Source organism: Bidens hawaiensis, unplaced genomic scaffold (genome assembly GCF_021521415.1).
Source record: "Bidens hawaiensis isolate Kalapana, Puna unplaced genomic scaffold, B.hawaiensis_p1.1 tig00007372_1, whole genome shotgun sequence".
NCBI classification, from domain to species: domain Eukaryota; kingdom Viridiplantae; phylum Streptophyta; class Magnoliopsida; order Asterales; family Asteraceae; genus Bidens; species Bidens hawaiensis.
In genome coordinates this window covers 110,663-130,652 of record NW_027491509.1, presented here as the reverse complement: position 1 = coordinate 130,652, position 19,990 = coordinate 110,663, and the positions used below count along the sequence as shown (strand labels likewise).

Sequence of the window (19,990 nt, the reverse complement as noted above, 5' to 3'; positions counted from 1 at the left end):
ACTTTTATTTTAAAAATTTTGTCCGCAATGAATTGGCAACGTATATACACAAGCATCATATATCATTTAATGTATCACGAAAAAATTTAAGTGATAGCTCTTTTACACACAAACACTAGTCTATTTGATATTTTGAGAGAGAAAAAAGTACATCTTTTATATTATACTAAGTACCTAACGTACGGTAGTTAATACTACCGATATGAAATAGATGACAGACGATACTACTAGAAACTGGGCATTTGCAACCGTATTTTCTGTTGCAGATCGGTCTAATAATATCACACACCATTGTTATCAAAAAGCCACAAATGTTCGATGACATGATGAACAAGATAAAATTCGAAAGTACACCTTAACTTAAAATGTAAGACTAAAAATTATACACATCCCCTCTCTTCTATACCAATATACCCCCATTCTTTCCCTCTAATCCATAAAGAAAAAACCAAAGTATTGGAAAATATCCATCACAAACCCTAATATAAAAAGTAAAAATACGTGTATATACAAGAAAAGATAGAACACACCAGGAGAATTGAGCCCAAATTCTTGATTAACGCTCTTGCATTCTTGATGATCGAACTTGGGCATGATGAGACGAAGCGGATCCGAGTTCCTCTCAGCGCAAAACTAATATTATATTTAAGCCAGCTTGTTCATGGTAAAATTAAAAGGACTGAATCTACGTGTTTGCTAGCTGACATGATAGCTCCGATCCGATCCCCTCCCATCGATGTTTTAACATGAATTGTTGCTAAACTAACTAAAACAAATAAAAGTTGAGTAAAAAAAAACAAGTTGATCAAGTGAAAAAGATTAGAGCCAGAAGAAATATTTGTGTGAGGATGCTTTTTGGGATTAGATCAAGGAAGAAACCGAAGAACCGTTGATGTTATTAGTCGGATCAAGCCAACCTCCCCCTTCTGCATCCCATATAAGAGAATTAGGATCAGAAGAAACAACACCTTCAGTTTGATCATTCTTATTTTGGTCATGAAAATTGTTAGTATTCCATTCCATCCTATTTTGTGTGTCTTCTATTTTCAGATCTTTAACCATTGAGCCGCCATCGTAGGTTGCGAATTCCATATATCTTTGTTGTTGATTAAGGCTTGAAGCTAAGAGAGAAGCCATGGTTGGAGCACCAGTGGAGCTAGAACTTGAACCACCACAATACATGGATGGGTTGTAGCTTGAAAAGTTTAAACTCGAATTGTGACCATGATTAGCCACAAGTGAACCGCTTGCACCCGTAGATGAAAACCCTAATCCAGATGCATTGATCATATGAGGTTGAATAAGATCATAAGTACTAGGAACAAGAATTTCGTTTGCGCTAGATACCCTAGTCTCAAATCTAGGAAAATTAGGGTTTTGAGGCAATAACCCGTAAAACAACGGGTTAATATGATGATTGTTGTTATTATTTGTAGTTGTGGAAGATGAGATCAGATTCTGCTCATGATTACGGTTAGGGTTAGGGTTTGATTGACGGTTAACTGCGGGTGATGGGGTGGTTGCAACATGAACACTAGTGGTGATTGATCTCTTGACTCTTTTATTCTTCCTGCAACCACCACCCACGGGGACATTCCTCAAGGTGCCACCTCTAGTCCAATACCGTTTACAAGCTTTACAGAAATGTCGCGGCTGCGACAAACTGTAATTGTTGTAGTAACAAAATTTTGTGTTGGACGAGTCACATCGTGGGCACTTTAGTGCTTCGTGTGACTGTTGTTGTTGCTGTTGTTGCTGCTGTTGAAGTTGTATCGGCTTCTCCATAACATGAACTCCAGAAGCCATCAACTCATTCTTGTAACCGATCTAACGCTGTGTTTTGTTGTTTTTGTTTTTGGAATTGTGAAGAAATGAAAAACAAACAGAAAGAAGGAAATAGATACTCCTTCCAAAAACTAGAAAACAAAAGACATGGGTCATGTTTTGTTGTCTAAAGACTTATTAATAATTGAGACAGAGAGAACTATGGCCACTCGTTACGAGTTGTAGGCATGAGTATTAATCGACTATTCTTGAAAACTCTCATGGTGAATTAAAAACTCTCTTCTAATAATGATTCAAGGAAATATTTACACATACAACAAAAATCTAGAACTTCTGGTCTAGGGTTTTTCTGTTTCTTTTGTCAAAATATACATTTTTTAAGCGGGTAAAATACAAATACTTTTTAGCTCTAGTTATGAACAAATTTGACTGTTTGAAGAGAAGGGGCAATATTATGAACAAATGATAAAATAAACTAATAAAAGGTGGCTACAAAAACTAGTTAAAAATCATCTATAAAGTGTAATTCTATATCCTTGCAATCTTTAAATTGCTTTGAAAAGGTTACATTCTATGTATATAAACTTATTATCACTTTTTTCACTATCATGCAAATGATTATCACCGATAGAAAGACAGAAGGTTGGACTGAATCCGTTAGTGATCGATCTTAAGATTTGTTTCAGTATTATAGCAGTCGTTAGTAGACTGATGGAGTGAATATTAGCGATTAATCAGGAAATAATCAGGATTTTTACAATCATAATTTATTTTAACGTTATAGTGTAATTTCTGAAAGGATAACGATTAGTCTAAAAAGGACTTGGTTAGTAACAGAGCTCTTTTTTATTAAGATTTTGGATGCATGCATGACAAAGGGCTAGTAGTTTTATTAAGTTAATTCCCAGTTAATTAAGGCGTAAATTTAACAATTTCACGTGATTAATGGTCCAGCTAGATTACATCGTCCACAAGGACCACTACAGTACGTGTTATCATTCATTACTACACTTTTTTTCAAATTTGGAGATACCTTTTTTGACTCTGAAAATTCAAAATTTTTACAATATTTGGTTTGCCACTTTGCCCCACCCTTCATGGTACTTGTTAGTTGTTAGTTACTTAGTAATTATAATTAAGTCACGGATTTTTTTTTTGAACGGTCAACTAAGTAACGCCGGGTACTTCGTACGCGGCCCCAATTGGCTAAAGGTAGCCCGAGCCGGCCACTAGTCTGGACGGACGAAGCCCCTAGCGGTCCACCTATTGAGGGATTCACTGGATAAAACCCGACCCCCACGCCCGCCAAACAGCACGACAGCGAGGAGCCGGTAAAACCGGGTGAGATAAGGACTCGAACCCTGGCAAGTCAGGGTCATCCCTCATATCTCCCATATAAATTGGTGATAGTGAAGTTTGAACCCCCAACCTCTCACTGTTATACCATTGAGCCACATCCAGTTTATATTAAGTCACGAATTTAAACATAGAGTAATTATTTATGATTAATTATTTATGAACTACATTAAACTAAAATTCAATTTAATCAGATGTTTATAAAAAAAGAGAAGAAAAGAGTTTTAATACTTTATTAGATAAACAAATAGAACCCTGGTTGTAAGAAATCGAGTTCTATTATATAACTGAGTCTGCTTACTTGGTGAAAATCGGTGATTAATTATTAGTTTATCACCTTAGTCTTTTTAATGCATATCTTAGCAAAAATGAAAGTATGTTACATGAAAAAAATTTACAGATAATACAGCCCTTATTTACCGAGAGAAATCACTAGCTTTCACCTAGGGATCACTAATAAATTTGTTAGGTTTACAATTATTAAGATGTTAACTTTGTTCATCACTTCTAAAAGTGTGTGTAATGGATATATAACAAAAGTTTCAATTATAACTCACTTTTCTTAATACACAAACACTTATAAGAATCAACAATGATGAAATATGTCAATGTTGTAAAAGTATGTCTACAAGGCCGAGTTCTCGCTATAAGGCATAGCGCCTAAACGAGTTTCTTTAACTCCCCTTGGTAGCTAAGAATCGATCAAAGTTGGTCAACCTCAGCCAGAATCATATCTAATCGGTCAACTTGGCCGATTTTGACTTAAATAAATAAAACGTAATTCGTATTTCTGTAATATTGTATAAATAAAATCATTTTTTTCAATTAATGATTAGAAATTTTTAGAATAATTTAATATTTAAAAATGTATTTCTCTTAGTAATATTGATATTCATTTATTTTATTATAAATATTAGTAAACTTATAATATTTGACATATATATAATATTCAAAAATTATTTGTTTCACATTTACAATTTCCGAGTACACCCAACTCTCTAGTCGACTGCCTAGAGTCCACCTTACAACCTTTGCAACCTTGTAATACATAGTGAAAGGGGTTTGAATATATTATCGTTGCTAAGTTAATGATATAAACCTATAAATCAAATTAAACTAGGGATTTCATTCATCATCAAAAGTAAGTTTTAATGATTCGTTTTTCAACCAGCGACGAACCTAAAAACTTATTTTATAAGTGTCGTTAATTTTGATGCATTGGTATCTATCAACGTAATTACATATTTACCAGTTCAGGCTCGGTTAAATCATATTATATATTAAACTCAAAAAAACTACCATTATTTATTTTTAATATACATCCTAATTACCAACAGTTTCATGACTTCAGCTATGTATATAAATTTAGTTTGTGACTATATGACGATGTTTTCTCTTTTTAACTTATTTATTTGTTTCATACTTGTTTCTAAACATGAGTTTATTTAGCGTCTAGAATAAAAGTCCCATAAAAAATTACATAATTTTGGGGTATTTAACAAAATCCCGTCAGGTGGTCAGCGTAATTTACGGCTAGGCCTAGAAATTCTACCCAAAAAAATACCTCTGAGCATGTAAGCTACAGCCAGAGTTCGAGGTTTCGGCGATTAAAAGATGGATGGTGCGGTCCGTTGTGGATGCTGGGAGTTTCGGTTTCCAATGAAGCGATTGGGTTCCGAAAAAATGTAATATTTTTATATGGAGGGCCGTTCTGGATAGTCTTCCAACCAAGCAGGCTTTAGCTAGACGTCATTTGCATTGTGATGATCATAGTTGCGCTTTATGTGAGAGTAATGAGGAATCGCTCGAGCACTTGTTAACCGGGTGTTTCATTTCTATGGCCGTTTGGAATGCGATTGGTTCATGGTGCAACATCCCTAGATCTTTTGTTTTTCATGTCAATGATTTGGTGGAAGTGCATAAGGTTTGTGGTGCGACGGGGAACAAGAGATTGATTATTCATGGAATTGTCATCATTACTTGTTGGAGGATTTGGTGGGCTAGGAATGAAAAGATTTTTTCGGGCAAGAACACTAAGGTGGTAGAAATGGTTGCGGATATAAAATCTTTGGGTTTTCTTTGGTACAAAAATAGATCTAAGATAGGGGTAGTGGATTGGAAAAGATGGTGTTTATTTGATGTAACGTGATTGTTGTTTTTGGTTTTTGGATTTCAGCGTCTTTCTTTCGTCTTGGTGATAGTCGTTGGTTGTGTTTGTTTTTAATGAAAGTCAATTTTCAAAAAAAAAAAAAAATGTAAGCTACAGCCATGCTGTAGCATGTGGTTTCAGCTTTCTTAGAATTAGAAATACTATTTTCTTCATAAAATTTTCATTCCAACTTTGTTTTTCTCCTCGTTTGCGGCTAAATCTTTGTATTTCAACCCTCTATCATCATCTTCCATTATCTTAATTTCCAATCCATTTGTATCCTTACACGTCCAAGTAAAGCATGAATTTCTCATAGTTATTCAATTTCACACATATAAATAGCTAAAAACCCATAAAGTTATACTTAAAACACGTTAAACACCATTCCAAACCATTCCATCAATAAACAACGTTAACACTAAGAAACCATGAACTAATTTCAAACCTTAAACATTTATAAAATCGTTATATTATTAATGACGATAGTTTGCAATTCCTTTGTAGGGCTATTTGCAAGACTTGCAAGTCGAAGCTCAAACAAACAAAAAGCTCACTTGAAATCCACCCGTTGAGCCGAGCCCAGGTCAAAGTAAGCTCGCTCGATGACTCGTTCAATTTTTATATATACATTATAACTCAGATTTTATATAAATCATAAATTCAAAAGTTTATAACTTTTGCATTATGTATATGTCAAAAGTATTATTTTTTGTTTTATATAAATAAATATGTGTAGAAAGTACAAAAGTTTAAAATTTTTAATAATGAATGAGGTGACTTGAGCTTTTTACAAGCCCAATTCGAGTTCAAAATTGCAGTTAATTAAGATAAATGTGAGGCACGGTTGGCTTGTTTAACTTCAAATCTGTCACATTTAACCGACAATCGAAGGTTACAGATGCAATTAAAAAACCAAATATATACAATTACTAGTAGACTAATTAAAAGAACGCATGAAGCAAACAACTTCATAGTTTCAAGATGATATTTAAGTTATACACCGGAATACCATACTGTGAACTGTCTATTATACACCAGTAGGCAGTAGCAATAAAAGATCATTAGTCTCACAATTTTCATATATAATCGGTTAATTCTTAAATTGGTTATAGTAATTAATTTGTGATATATATATGTTTAACTTAAAAGGACAAGTTTCAACCATGATACTTTTATTTATTTTTCTGTAAAGGTAAATTACAAAAAACAGTCATGAATCCACAATCCAAAGTTGACCTATAACTGTCACTCAGATGTATATGTACATATATATAGACGTATGTGTGTGTGTGGGGATTATATCTCATAGTGAACCATCCAATAGAAAGGGACAAGAAGCAAGTGGAAAGATTGGCACTTGGTGGAAGACCATTTTAGCTTCAAGTGATTCATCTTTTCATACCAAATTTTGGTAGTTACTAACAGGATTTTTCCAACTGACGATAAAAATGTCTTTATCATTCCTTCTTTTAAGTTCGACTTATATATGGTTGTGAGAATATTTACTGATAAAAAAAAAATTACACTATTTAAGTTTTTATTATCATTTAAACTAGGGGTGTAAACAAGTCAAGTTACTCATGAGCTACTCGAGCAAGGATCAATAAAAAAGCTCGTAACGAGCCGAGCTTTTTCGAGCTCAAACGAGCCTGAGCCTTAAATAAAGCTCGTTTACTTATCGAGCTCGAGCCTTGTACGGGAAGCTCTTTTAGGCTCGCCAGGCCCTGCGTGTTTTTAAGTTACCTCTTTTGGAATTCTATGTATTATGTTAAAATTTCACAGCTGAGCCCGAGCCAAGCTTTTTGTTTAAGGTACTAAACGAACTGAGCTAACCGTAGGCTTATTTTACTCTTTTTCTCAAAAAATATATAAAAACAATAATTAAAATGTATATAAAATTACCTAATATATACAAAAGAGAATGTCGGTGCCGCTTGGCCCTCATTGGGCCAAGTGGCGGAACCTTTTTTAGTCACGTAAGTTTGGTTTTTTTACTGTAATCAACGTAATTGAAATCGACCGAATTCGTGTAGATATATTTTTTCAAAGCTTGGGGCCGACAATACTCGGGTTTCACCAACAACCGAGTTTCACCAACCGACACCACCCAATTGACCAAGCTTAGTTTCTATAATTTGTTTTAGTTTTGGTACCATGACAAACGAAACTAAAACCAAGGTACCCTCACGAACGCTCGGTTTTACCAGCGTTATGTATATTGTAACAAACATAACCGATGATGCCCGAATTTTCATCGGCTCGCCATCGTAACGCTAGGGATTTTAGCAGCGCCTGGGTTTTACCCATTGAATAAACAGTTTTGAATATCCGCTTGGCCCTCATTGGGCCAAGTGGTGGAACCTCTTTTGGCCATGTAATTTTGTTTTATTACTATAACAAAGGTAATGAAAATCGACCGAATTCGTGTAGATTATTACTTCAAAGCTCAGGGCCTACACCACTCGGGGTTTACCAACGACTGAGTTTCATCGACCAACACCACCCAATTGACCAAGCTCAATTTCTATAATTTCTTTTAGTTTTGGTACCATGATGAACGTTATTGAAACCAAGGTAACCTCATGAATGCTCGGTTTTACTAAAGTTGTTTATATTGTAACAAATAACTGATGTTGGACGAATTTGCATCCACTCACCATCGTAACACTAGAGTTTTACCAACGCTTGGGTTTTACTCATCGAATAAACAAATTTGAATATTTTAAGTTTTTTTATATGTTAATCATTTAATATGTTGGATGCACTTATATTTTGGTTTTAATTATGCTACCATTACGAACATATCTTATACCCATCGAATATGCATCAACTAACCTCCATAACACCCGGGTTTACCAAAGCCCTGTACTGTTTTATATTCTATGTATGTTAATTTGACGAAAGCCAATACCGACGGAATTCGCGTTGAATCCCTACTACAACGCATGAGTTTAACTGATCAAATTCTCCGCGAGTTTCACGCAATGCGCGGGTAATATACTAGTTAATCAATAAATAATAGATGAGCCGAGCCCGAGCTACGTCCAAGCTTGAAAAAACAACTCATGAGTTGAGTCGAGCTTTATATAATAAAAGAGCTCGAAATGAGTCAAGCTCGAACTCAAGCCTTCTCTGGTTAAAACAGCCAAGCTCGAGTCTGATCGAGCTCGGGCTTGGCTTGGCACGTTTACATAAAATTTGAAACTAATCGTTCACTCAAAAGTATTATTCACTTGTTAAAATTGTAGAGCCTATTTTGTTAATTAAGTCTTATGTATTATTCCCGAACATAAATGTGTGTCTATTTGTATTTTGTTTATGTTGTTTGGGCCTAAGGCCACTTGTTGTAAGCCCATTGGCATGTAATGTTACAACTTCACTTGGGCCATGTTTCCCATATATAAGGAAGCATGGCATGCTATACAACTTAACCTTTGACATATATTTTCTTTAGTTCTCTCTCTCTCTACTTCCTCTCTCCAAAAACTCACTGCTTACCATAAACAAGATCCGAGATCTAGGTTAGCTTTGGTGATTTCCGCTAGTTAAAGCTTCGATTGATTCAAGAACTTGTGTTGTTAGATCCGTTTCGGGACCTACAGTTGGTGTCAAAGCTTTCGGCTGTACTAGTTGTAGTTCTTGGATCACAACCTTGAATCTAGGTCTTGTTTTAGTGTTTAAAGAAGTGTTCTTTCTTACTTTCAAGGTATTCTTGAACATCTTGAAAGTGTTCTTGGGTGTTAAAGTGTGTTTTGAAGGCTTCGGGTTCTTCAAATGTGCTTCCTAAGGTGTATTCAAGTTTGTGCTGGTCACATTTGTGGTCATTGTTGTGGTTTTGTAGTTGTTTGTGTAGTAACAGTGTGTGAAAAAGTGTGTGAAACTTCATTCCAATCGAATTGAACGAAGTACAAGTGTTTCCAAAAGTGGATAAGGTTGTACGGACCTTGATTCCTGTGCGAAAAGTTGTTTTTTGACTACTCTGAAGTTTAATCGAATCGACTAACTAAGTTAATCGAATTGAATTGCTCTTTCCAGTCTAATCGAACTTACCTTTTAATCGAATCGACTATACAAAACTAATCAAATCACCATTCGACTCAATTCATTTTATATTCGACTCGATTAAAATACTTGTTAGATTCGAGTGAAAATCCAGTCGATTCAATTCATTTTCAAAATTCGATTCCTTTTCACTTGTCATCGCTGGTCCATTCTCATCAAACTTCCTATTCGGTTCGATGAGATTGTACTTGGGTGTTCAACGAATTTTTTTTACAAAGTTCTTCAAGCTACTGTTCTACTGTGCAAGATGTCTCACGATCCAGAATTGTTAAAAAGATGCATAATGTTAGAAAATAAAGAGGGTACAACAATCAAGCCTCCTAAACTCATGTCATTTAAAAGTAACTTTGATGACTTTAAGTGGAGGTTTAAGAACTTCTTGAGGATGACTTATCCTGAACTAATAAGATCAATAGGGCAAGGTCCACACGTACCAGTTGCTGCAACTGCAGCTAGGGCCGGCTATAAGGGAGGGTCGGGTGGTCGACGGACCCCGACCCGACACATCAATAGGCCCCGATTTTTTTTAAAAAAATTATATATATATATTTATATATATAAATATATATATATATATATATATATATATATATTTATGAAAAACAAATGTATATATAATGTTTAAACTTAATTACACAACCACTAGTTTGGTTTAGTGGTAAAGGGGTATGACTTTCAACTAGAAAGTTGTGGGTTCTAACCTCACTTGAGACATTTTAACCGTATTTTTATTAAAAAAAAATAAAATAAAAATAAAAATTTACACAACCAAATCATAAGACCCAAAAAAATTAAGGCTTATTTAAAAAATTAAATTGTTTAAACCCAACAAGATACCCTTTTGTATTAAGGCCCAAAAATATTTTTGCCTTCGGCCCAAAATATTTTAAGCATTCTCAGAGCCTGGCTTGACTACAGCTGGTGATGTTAAATTCTGGGATATGGTTTTTCCAATTCTGATAAAGAGAAGATCAAAGAAGATGATAAAGCCTATAGGGTTCTGAGTGTATGCTTGTCTGCTGGCATTGCTCTAACACTTCGAGAGCATACTACTGCTTAGGGACTTCGGGATGCCCTTGTCGAAAAATTCAAAGTAAATCTTAAGATGAAAAACAGCAAAAGGGAAATGTTGAAAGGTGAGTTCAACATGTTCAACCACACTCACAAAGAAACTGTTGGTACACAAATGAGTGGGTTTGAGAAATTAAAAACCAAGATGAAGAGCAGTGGTTTCAATTATGATCATGCTGAGATCAATCAAAAGTTGCTGAACTATTTACCCTAATCCTGGAACACAAGTGTCATTACCATCAGATGTACCACAATTTGGCAGAAACCTCTTTATCCGATCTTATCTCCACCATCAAGTTTTATGAAATGGATGACATGTTGAGGTTGAACAATCATATCAGCTCTCTCAACCAAGCTGGCATATCCACAGCTCTGCTTTCTTAAACCAAATTCCTGTGAGTGGTACTTTAGCTTCATAACTATGTATATTCTATCTTATTTTATCTTATTTTGTTTTATTTTATTTTAATTTTATTTTATTTTATTTTATTTTATTTATAAACTCTTATCATTTGATTGAAACCCGTTTCTGCTTATGTGATAAAGGTCGCTATTGCAAAAGTTGTTAAACGAGTAAACCGACAAAAATATACTTTGTAAATAAAATAAAGTGTTCGTATCCGGTGTAAAATATTTTTTCGAGTTTATATCTGTTAATATTTTCAGAGTTGGAGGATTGGGTGTGTAAAATCGTTTAAATCTCAAAGTATTTTGACCCTGTCGCAAGATAGGTTGAGCCTATATAAATGGGACTTCAAAATATCTTTTATTCACACACTCCAACTTTATCCTCTCAACTCTCTCTCTCTCTCTCTCTCTCTCTCTTTCTAAAACCTTAAAGCCACCGCCACCGTCTCTATCCTTCAAGCCAAAATCAATCAAATCTGTTTAAAATTTGTTGTTATCCACTTGATATTCATCATCAATGAATCCATCTCCATCAATAAATCTTTTAAAAATTGTTCAAATATGTTATTCTTCTGTTCTTCCTCTTGACGGCTCAGCGAAGAGCCGTCGGAAAATATGTAGGACCATTATATGTTGTTGTTTGACAAAATAGTTGCTTAAATCTTTTTGTCAACATCATTGACAACATATGGATAGAGTTCATTGTGTTTTTACATTCATTTGTATAGTTATTTGATATCTAGGTTTTTTCGGACTGTTTTGGGTAAAATTGACTCGCGTTATGTTTGAGTTTAGATCTGAAATTGTTTGGACATTGTTGTAGGGGCTAGGCGAAACCCTTGTTAAAAGAAATTGATATTGTATCATGTTGGGATTTTGAATTGTTTTTGGTTGTGTTCATGATTGAATTGTATCGAACCTTGCTTCGATTCGATTAGAATGAAAAGTATTACATCAACATGTTGTGTATTCAAAGTCTAAACGAATCGAATTGATGTTCAAGTATAAAGGAATCGAATCGATGTTCATGTCTAAAGGAATCGAATCAATGTACAAAAGGAATCGAATTGACTGACAATCGAATCGAAGTTCAAAACCTAAACGAATCGAACTCAATTTAATCGAATCGAACAGTCATTCTATTCAATTTGTTTCCAATACTCGATTCGATTAATCAAACTTTTTTCATCGAACCGAACGGTCACTGGATTCGTATTTTTTAGTTTTTGAGACTCGATTTGATTAGTTCTCATTAGGTTCCATTTAATATAAGTTCTCACTAATTATTTAGTCGATTCGTTTGATCCATACTCGATTCAATTAACCTGTTAATAGATAATATTTGTTTTCACTCCTAATTCAATTTGATTCATTATGAGTTGATTCTTTATTTAACTTGGCAATTTTTGAACATATTTTGTACATATGCTCTTCTCTTTTATAGTCCTAATGGTTTGTTCTATATGTATATGTAGCAACACAACATGTACTGTCCCTTGGATCTTCCAAGGAAGAAAAGGTATTAAGTATTCACCTCAATAATAAAGAGACTTAGGGTATGTTTGGTTGAAAGGAATGGAATGAAGGGGGAATGGAATGGGAGAAGGAATGGAATGGACAAAGGAATGAAATGGATCATTACCATTCCTTTGTCTTGTTTGGTTAACATATGGGAATGAAATGAATAATTGATTTATGTTGTTTGGTATCCGAAAAAATTTTTAGGAATGAAATAGAAACAATAAAAATATTCCTATCCCAAAATATATATATTTTTACAAAAAAAAAAAAAAACTGAAATGGTGACAGTGGTGGTAGCTCTGGAGATGAAAATGGTGGTGGCGGTGGCGACGGTGGTGGTGATGGCGGTCAGGCCACGGGGGTGGTGGTTGTGGTGGTGGTGGTCAAGCGATGGTAGCATTAGTAGTGATGGCGGTGGTAGGGTGGTGATGACAGTGGTGGTGGCCAGGCAGTGATAGTGGTGGTGGTGGTTATGGTCGGGTGGCGACGGTGACAATGGTTGCCGTGGTTATGGCGACGATGGTGGTTGATGTACACAAAATTATACATCTTTAATACATCAAATACGCTCCAATCTACGGTATTTCTTGGGAATTTTAGTTAGAATTGATACTTAACTTGTTTAATTTGAATTTCCAGGGATAAACGAGCTAATAAAAGAGAAACGAGCAATTTTCTAGAAGAAATGGCGATGAAATGAACTTCCAGCGCTAAGCATGCCCCATGCCCAGGAAGACACAGCCCAATGCTTAGTCAGGCACAACCGTGCGCTCATTCAGGCACAACCTGATGTCTACATAACAAAAAGAAAAGTACAATTTGTCATCTAGCAAGGTCAAGCACAGCCATGTGCCCACTTTGGCACAACCCGATGCCTAACATGATGGAAGCAAAAAGTACTGTTGTCGGCCAACAAGGGTTCACACAACCCATGCTTGATTTGGCACACCCGATGGTCAAATGTGTGCACATGCTTCAAGTACAAAGATATTCTGTCAGAGATTTGGGGACCAGCATGGGTTGTGCCGAATTTGGCATACCCTGTGCCTCCTGCATCAGTTTGCCTATAAATTGGCCTTTTGTGTTCTCTTCTACACACACCCGAATTTCATACACAAAAACACTCCCTTATCATCATAATTCCAGAAGATTGAAGACAAGAAGAAGCTCTTGAAGATCCATACAACATCAAGAAGGATTTCTAGCATTCACATAATCATCTAGCTTGGTTCTTGGGTTAGATTATCTTAAAGTTAATTATGAATGCTTTGTTCTTTTATTTTGATGTATATTTCATTATTATCATGAGCTAAACTCTTCATATCACCTTAACTTATGATGAAACTTGATAACTTTTGATGGTTTGAAATAATATATGGTAATTTTATGTTGAAATAATGATTAATTCTTGGTTATCCTTTGATGAAATATTGTGTTTAAACAATTGAAATTAATATACAAGAATTATAAATGGTATGTCTTGTTATGTTGAAAGACTCTTGATTTTATCAATTATTTATAAATGTTGTTCTTGCAACTTTATAACTTTTAATCTAGAAATAGTTAAAATAATTCTTGCATATTCACATGAAAATTGGTTAAACACATATCCTCATGTTTAGATTTGAAAAGATTGAACATTTGTTATGAATTGATATTCTTGTTAAGTAATATTATAAGTATTTTGTTAACACAACTATTTTGATATTACACTTGGGTTGAAAATTCATAAATTAAAGGAATACTTGAACTTTTTCTACTTTAATCAACCATAGGTGGATAATGTGTTTTTCATGTAATCTTTCCGAATGGTTGTTAGATTTGAGTTTCGTAATTGAATGATAATCTATATCCTTAAATTTCAACATAAAGGTTCACTTACAATTATGATTTGAGGTGATTAGTTTGTATAATTCATACAGTTTTCCAAAAAATCAAAGGAATAGTTATCTATAACTAGTGACTACTCTTTTCCATAAACAAATTAAAATAGTGAATTTGCCATATATTTGAGTTTACCATCATAAGAAGTCAAGTGGATTCTAAAGTTAAGGTGATAGCTTTTAAATCTTGAATCTTTCCATTATCATATTTTTGCTTGGTTTATATTATTGTTATAAGTCGCTTTAAAAATTACTTTTAAAAATTAAAACTTTTAAGATATTTCTTACGGTTATTATAAAATGCAAGGATTTAATATTGAAATTTACGTGTCCACGGATTGATACTCAGTTCTTACCGCAACTATATTACTTACACGATTGGTACACTTGTCATTTGTGTGTGTTTTATTAAGTTTAAATGAAAACCCATTTTTAAAACCCGACAAAGTGTGAAAAATATTTAATAAAAACATATATATATCACACACATCAAGTTTTTGGCGCCGTTGCCGGGGACACTGTACAATTTTAATACTAATCTAAGTTTTTTTTATTTTAACCGTTGTTTATAATTGTTCAAAAAAAAATTAATTAAATTTTGTTCATTTTAGTTTATTTAGTTTTATTCTAAAAAAAATCGCTTTAGTTGTAGTTCGCTTTTAGTTGTTTAGTTTTCTTTATATATTTTCTCAAGTAATGAATGTCCACCGCGCCCGCACCTGAGCTTGTTTCACCACTTTCGGAACCTGAACGTCACCTTTACCAAAGGTTACGCAACCGTTCACGTGTAGTAGCAGAGACAATCAAAAACGAGGCGTTTGCGGACGTAACTACCGAAGAAAACATGGCGGCACACAATAACCCAGAAAACGAACCTAACATGAACCAATAAGGCAAGCCGACCCTCGAAAGTTATGGAAGTGACGTGGCACCACCGGAAATCACTATAAACTTCGAAATCAAATCCAGCATCATTCATATGGTGGAAAATTCCGTTCAATTCCATGGACTTCTCGATGAAGATCCCTTGTCTCATATCTCTTGATTCTTACGAATATGCGGTACTTTCAAAATCAAAAACTGCTATGAGGACCAAATTAGGCTCAAGATTTTTCCCTTCTCCCTTCGAAGCCATGCCTTGGATTGGCTAGAGTCACTGCCATCTGGCACAATTACCAATTGGGACCAGATGGTAGAGCAGTTCCTCCTAAAATACTTTCCACCAGACAACACCGCAAAGTACCGAGCTAGCATCACCGGATTCAGAACCGACGAAGACGAGTCACTGCACGCAGCCTGGGAGAGATACAAGGGCTTGCTAAGAAGATGCCCACACCATGGGTTCAACAAATGGCTCCAAGTTCAAACGTTCTTCGATGCCCAATCTAGCCAAAACAAGCAGGCAATTGATCAAATCGCTGGTGGAGATCTCGGAACCAAATCTCCCAACGAAGCAATCGAGGTTCTAGAGAAAGCAGCCAAGAAAAGCTTCGCGTACAACCCACCACGATCAACCCCATCACACAAGGGTATGCACCAAGTTGACTCTAACACTCTTGTCACTGCACAACTCGAAGCACTCTCAAAGAAATTTGAGCAACTACAAACAGAGTTGGTGAAAGCCAAGACCAAGTGTGACACTTGTGGGGGCGAACACAAAACGAAATATTGCCAGCAGAGCATGATGGTTGAAGATGTTGATTTTGTGAGCCGACAAAACAACACCTTCGGGAACACATATAACCCTGGTTGTAGGAATCATCCTAATTTCAGCTGGAAGGATGGAGCAACCAATCAAACACCGCCTGGGTTTGACAAACGCCCTTTTAACCAAACTCATCCAGCCCAAACAAAGCCTCAATACCACAACCAAGGGCCAAGCACCAGTCATCACCCAAACAGTGGGGATACTGTGGAGATTCTTTTAACACGACTCTTATCCAGTACTGAAACTCAAACAAATTGACCGAAGAAAGGTTCCAGAATGAGGCGGAGTTAAGGAATCAAAAGGCATCTTTACAAAACATCGAAAATCAAGTGGGTCAACTAGCCCAGTTGCTTTCTGAAAGACAACCCGGTGGTCTTCCAAGCAACACAGTAACAAACCCAAATGCTCAGGCTAATGCCATAACATTAAGAAGTGGCAAGACCACTCAAGATGTGGTATTCCCATCACAGCCAGTTGATGATGAGACTGAGATTCCAGACAAGGTGCACGATAGGCGAGTCCCAGCAAGTACCGCACAAGTCAGAGAACCAGTAAAACCATATGTTCCACCCATTCCTTACCCAAACCGTCTTAAGAAAGAAAAGATGGAAGCCCAATATGGCAAATTCCTTGAACTCTTCAAACAATTGCACATCAATCTTCCTTTCATCGAGGCCATCTCACAAATGCCAAAGTATGCAAAGTTCCTGAAAGATGTGTTGACAAACAAGAGAAAGTTGGAAGAGCTGTCACATGTAACTCTGAACGAAGAATGCTCTGCTGTCCTCCAAAACAAGCTACCGACAAAGAAGACCGATCCAGGGAGTTTTACCATCCCTTGCTTGATAGGATATTTATTTGTCAACAATGCCCTAGCTGATCTCGGAGCTAGCATTAACTTGATGCCTTAGGCGGTTTTTTCTAAATTAGGACTAGGAGAACCAAAACCAACCCGCGTGAGCATCCAGCTAGCTGATCGATCAGTGAAGTATCCTAGGGGCATAGTTGAAAACATGTTAGCCAAAATTGATAAAAAAAATTTCTGGTAGACTTTGTAATCCTCGATATGGACGAGGACAAATCTGTACCCCTCATCTTAGGAAGACCATTTCTAGCCACCGCTATGGCTCTCATTGATGTTTGCACAGGCAAACTCACGCTAAGGGTTGAAGATGAGGAGGTAACATTCGATATAGGCAAATCCATGAAACACCCGCAACACACTGATGATTCAGTTTATTATATTGACGTGTGTGAGTCTATAGTAAGTTGCCACCTTCGTGAAACCGTTGAAAAGGAAGCATGCAACACTCAGCTGATTGAGAAAAAGGCATACTCCATCATCCATGATGAGCAATCCACTGAGGATCAGGAGGCAAGTAAACATCAAGAGACGTACGAGACCGTTGACCGCAAATTGGAACCAAAGGCGAAACCTTCAGTTGAAGACCCGCCAGTTCTTGAACTTAAGAAATATCCCTCCCATATCGAGTACGCCTTTCTCGATGCTGAATCTCAATTACCCGTCATCATCTCTTCCTGTTTATCAAACGAGGAAAAGAAAAGATTGCTTGAAGTTCTCAAACTCCATAAGAAAGCAATTGCTTGGAAAATCATGGACATCAAAGGAATCAGTCCATCATTTTGCACTCACAAAATCCTAATGGAAGAGGACTTCAAGCCAGTCGTGCAGAATCAAAGACGTCTCAATTCAAACATGCAAGACGTTGTGAAGAAAGAAGTCATTAAGCTGCTCGATGCTGGATTGATATACCCAATCTCCGATTCCCCTTGGGTAAGCCCAGTTCAGGAGGTACCAAAAAAGGGTGGTATGACGGTTGTAACAAATGATAAGAATGAATTAATTCCTATGAGAACCGTCACAGGCTGGAGAGTTTGCATTGATTACCGCAAACTGAACGATGCCGCAAGAAAAGATCACTTCCCCCTTCCTTTCATTGATCAGATGCTTGAGCGTCTATCAGGGAAGATGTATTATTGTTTTCTTGATGGTTTTTCTAGATACTTCCAAATTCCTATCTCCCCTGAAGATCAGGAGAAAACGACATTCACGTGCTCTTATGGCACATTTTCCTACCGGCGAATGCCCTTTGGATTGTGTAATGCCCCGGCCACTTTTCAACGTTGTATAGTGGCTATTTTCCATGACATGATCGAGGAATCTATGGAGGTATTCATGGATGATTTCTCTATTTTTGGAAATTATTTTGATCATTGTCTTGAAAATTTGAGAAGAATGTTAACAAGATGTGAAGAAGCCAATCTTGTTTTGAACTGGGAAAAATGTCACTTCATGGTCAAAGAGGGCATTGTCTTGGGACACAAGATATCCCAAGCAGGACTTGAGGACAATAAAGCAAAGATCGAGACCATTTCAAAGCTCCCGCCACCCACGTCTGTCAAATCCATTCGAAGTTTTCTTGGCCATGCTGGTTTTTATCGCCGCTTCATAAAAGACTTTTCAAAAATAGCTCGGCCAATGACACAACTTCTAGAAAAAGATGTTCCCTTTGTGTTCTCAGAGGAATGTCTAAAAGCATTCCAATTTTTAAAGGATAAGCTTGTTGATGCCCCAATCATGGTAGCTCCGGACTGGACACTCCCGTTTGAACTCATGTGTGATGCAAGTGATTTCGCAGTTGGGGCAGTTTTGGGTCAAAGAAAAGATAAGCACTTTCATCCTATTTACTACGCCAGCAAGACCCTCAATGATGCTCAAGAAAACTACACCACCACTGAGAAGGAGCTGTTGGCAGTAGTATTTGCATTTGATAAGTTTCATTCTTATCTTATCCTTTCCAAAACCATTGTCTACACAGACCATGCAGCCATTAAATATCTTTTTAGCAAACAAGATACTAAACCTCGCTTAATCCGATGGATTCTCCTTCTTCAAGAATTCGATATTGAAATCAAAGATAAGAAAGGCGCCGAGAATGTAGCAGCCGACCACCTCTCACGTTTGGAATGCCCAGCTTCACAAGAATTAGTGGGGTCCCATATAAATGACAATTTCCCCCACGAACTTCTTATGTATATCCGAACAAACGAAGAGGAATGTCCATGGTTTGCTGACATTGCCAACTATCTCGCAAGTGGGGTCATGATCAAAGGTTTGACACATCAACAAAGAAGAAAATTCTTTTCCGATGTCAAACATTATTTTTGGGAGGATCCACACTTGTTCAGGATCGAATCCGATCAAGTCATTCGTCGATGTGTGTTCGGAGATGAAGAAACCAAAATCCTCCAACATTGTCATGAAGGACCCACAGGAGGACATCATGGGGTCACATCCACCGCAAAGAAGGTGTTTAATGCTGGTTTCTTCTGGCCCACCATCTTTCGAGATGCTCATGACCTTGTAAAATATTGTGATGCATGCCAACGGGCAAGCAACATTTCTGCACGAGATGAAATGCCTCAAAAGGCCATACAAGTTTATGAAGTATTCGATGTTTGGGGAATTGACTTCATGGGACCGTTTCCAAGTTCCTTTGGAAACCGACACATCCTAGTAGCAGTTGACTACGTTTCTAAGTGGGTTGACGCACAAGCACTCCCCACGAATGATGCTAGGGTTGTTGTCAAATTCCTTAAGAAGTTGTTTTCACGATTCGGTACCCCAAAAGCTTTAATCAGTGATCGAGGGACCTACTTTTGCAATACCCAAATGGAAAAAGCCTTGTCTCGCTATGGTGTCCACCACAGATTTTCAACATCATACCACCCACAAACCAGTGGGCAAGTTGAAGTCACTAACCGGGGCATTAAGCGTATTCTTGAGAAAACAGTCGGGAAAAATCGCAAGAATTGGTCTGAAAAGCTAGATGATGCATTATGGGCTTTACGAACCGCTCATAAAACTCCTATCGGTACCACACCGTTTAGGTTGATTTATGGAAAAGCTTGCCATCTTCCCGTGGAATTAGAGCATCGAGCTTACTGGGCATTAAAAGCCATTAATCTTGACTTGGTCGATGCGAGCGAGACTCGGTTCATGCAAATTCATGAGCTGGAAGAATT

At 36.5% G+C, this 19,990-nt stretch overlaps 2 protein-coding genes across 2 annotated transcripts; one reads left to right on the top strand and one right to left on the bottom strand.

Moving 5' to 3' along the window:
* Window positions 1–2,221, bottom strand: LOC143635009 (dof zinc finger protein DOF1.4-like). The gene has a single exon (XM_077102932.1). It carries the CDS (start codon window positions 1,804–1,806, stop codon window positions 862–864), a length of 945 nt encoding a protein of 314 aa, XP_076959047.1. The 5' UTR covers window positions 1,807–2,221; the 3' UTR covers window positions 1–861.
* Window positions 2,222–15,424: 13,203 nt separating this feature from the next.
* LOC143634978 (uncharacterized) lies at window positions 15,425–16,879 on the top strand. The gene is made up of 3 exons (XM_077102911.1): window positions 15,425–16,044; window positions 16,212–16,698; window positions 16,874–16,879. The coding sequence occupies exons 1-3, from the start codon at window positions 15,425–15,427 to the stop codon at window positions 16,877–16,879; spliced, it is 1,113 nt and encodes a 370-aa protein (XP_076959026.1).
* Window positions 16,880–19,990: the final 3,111 nt, after the last annotated feature.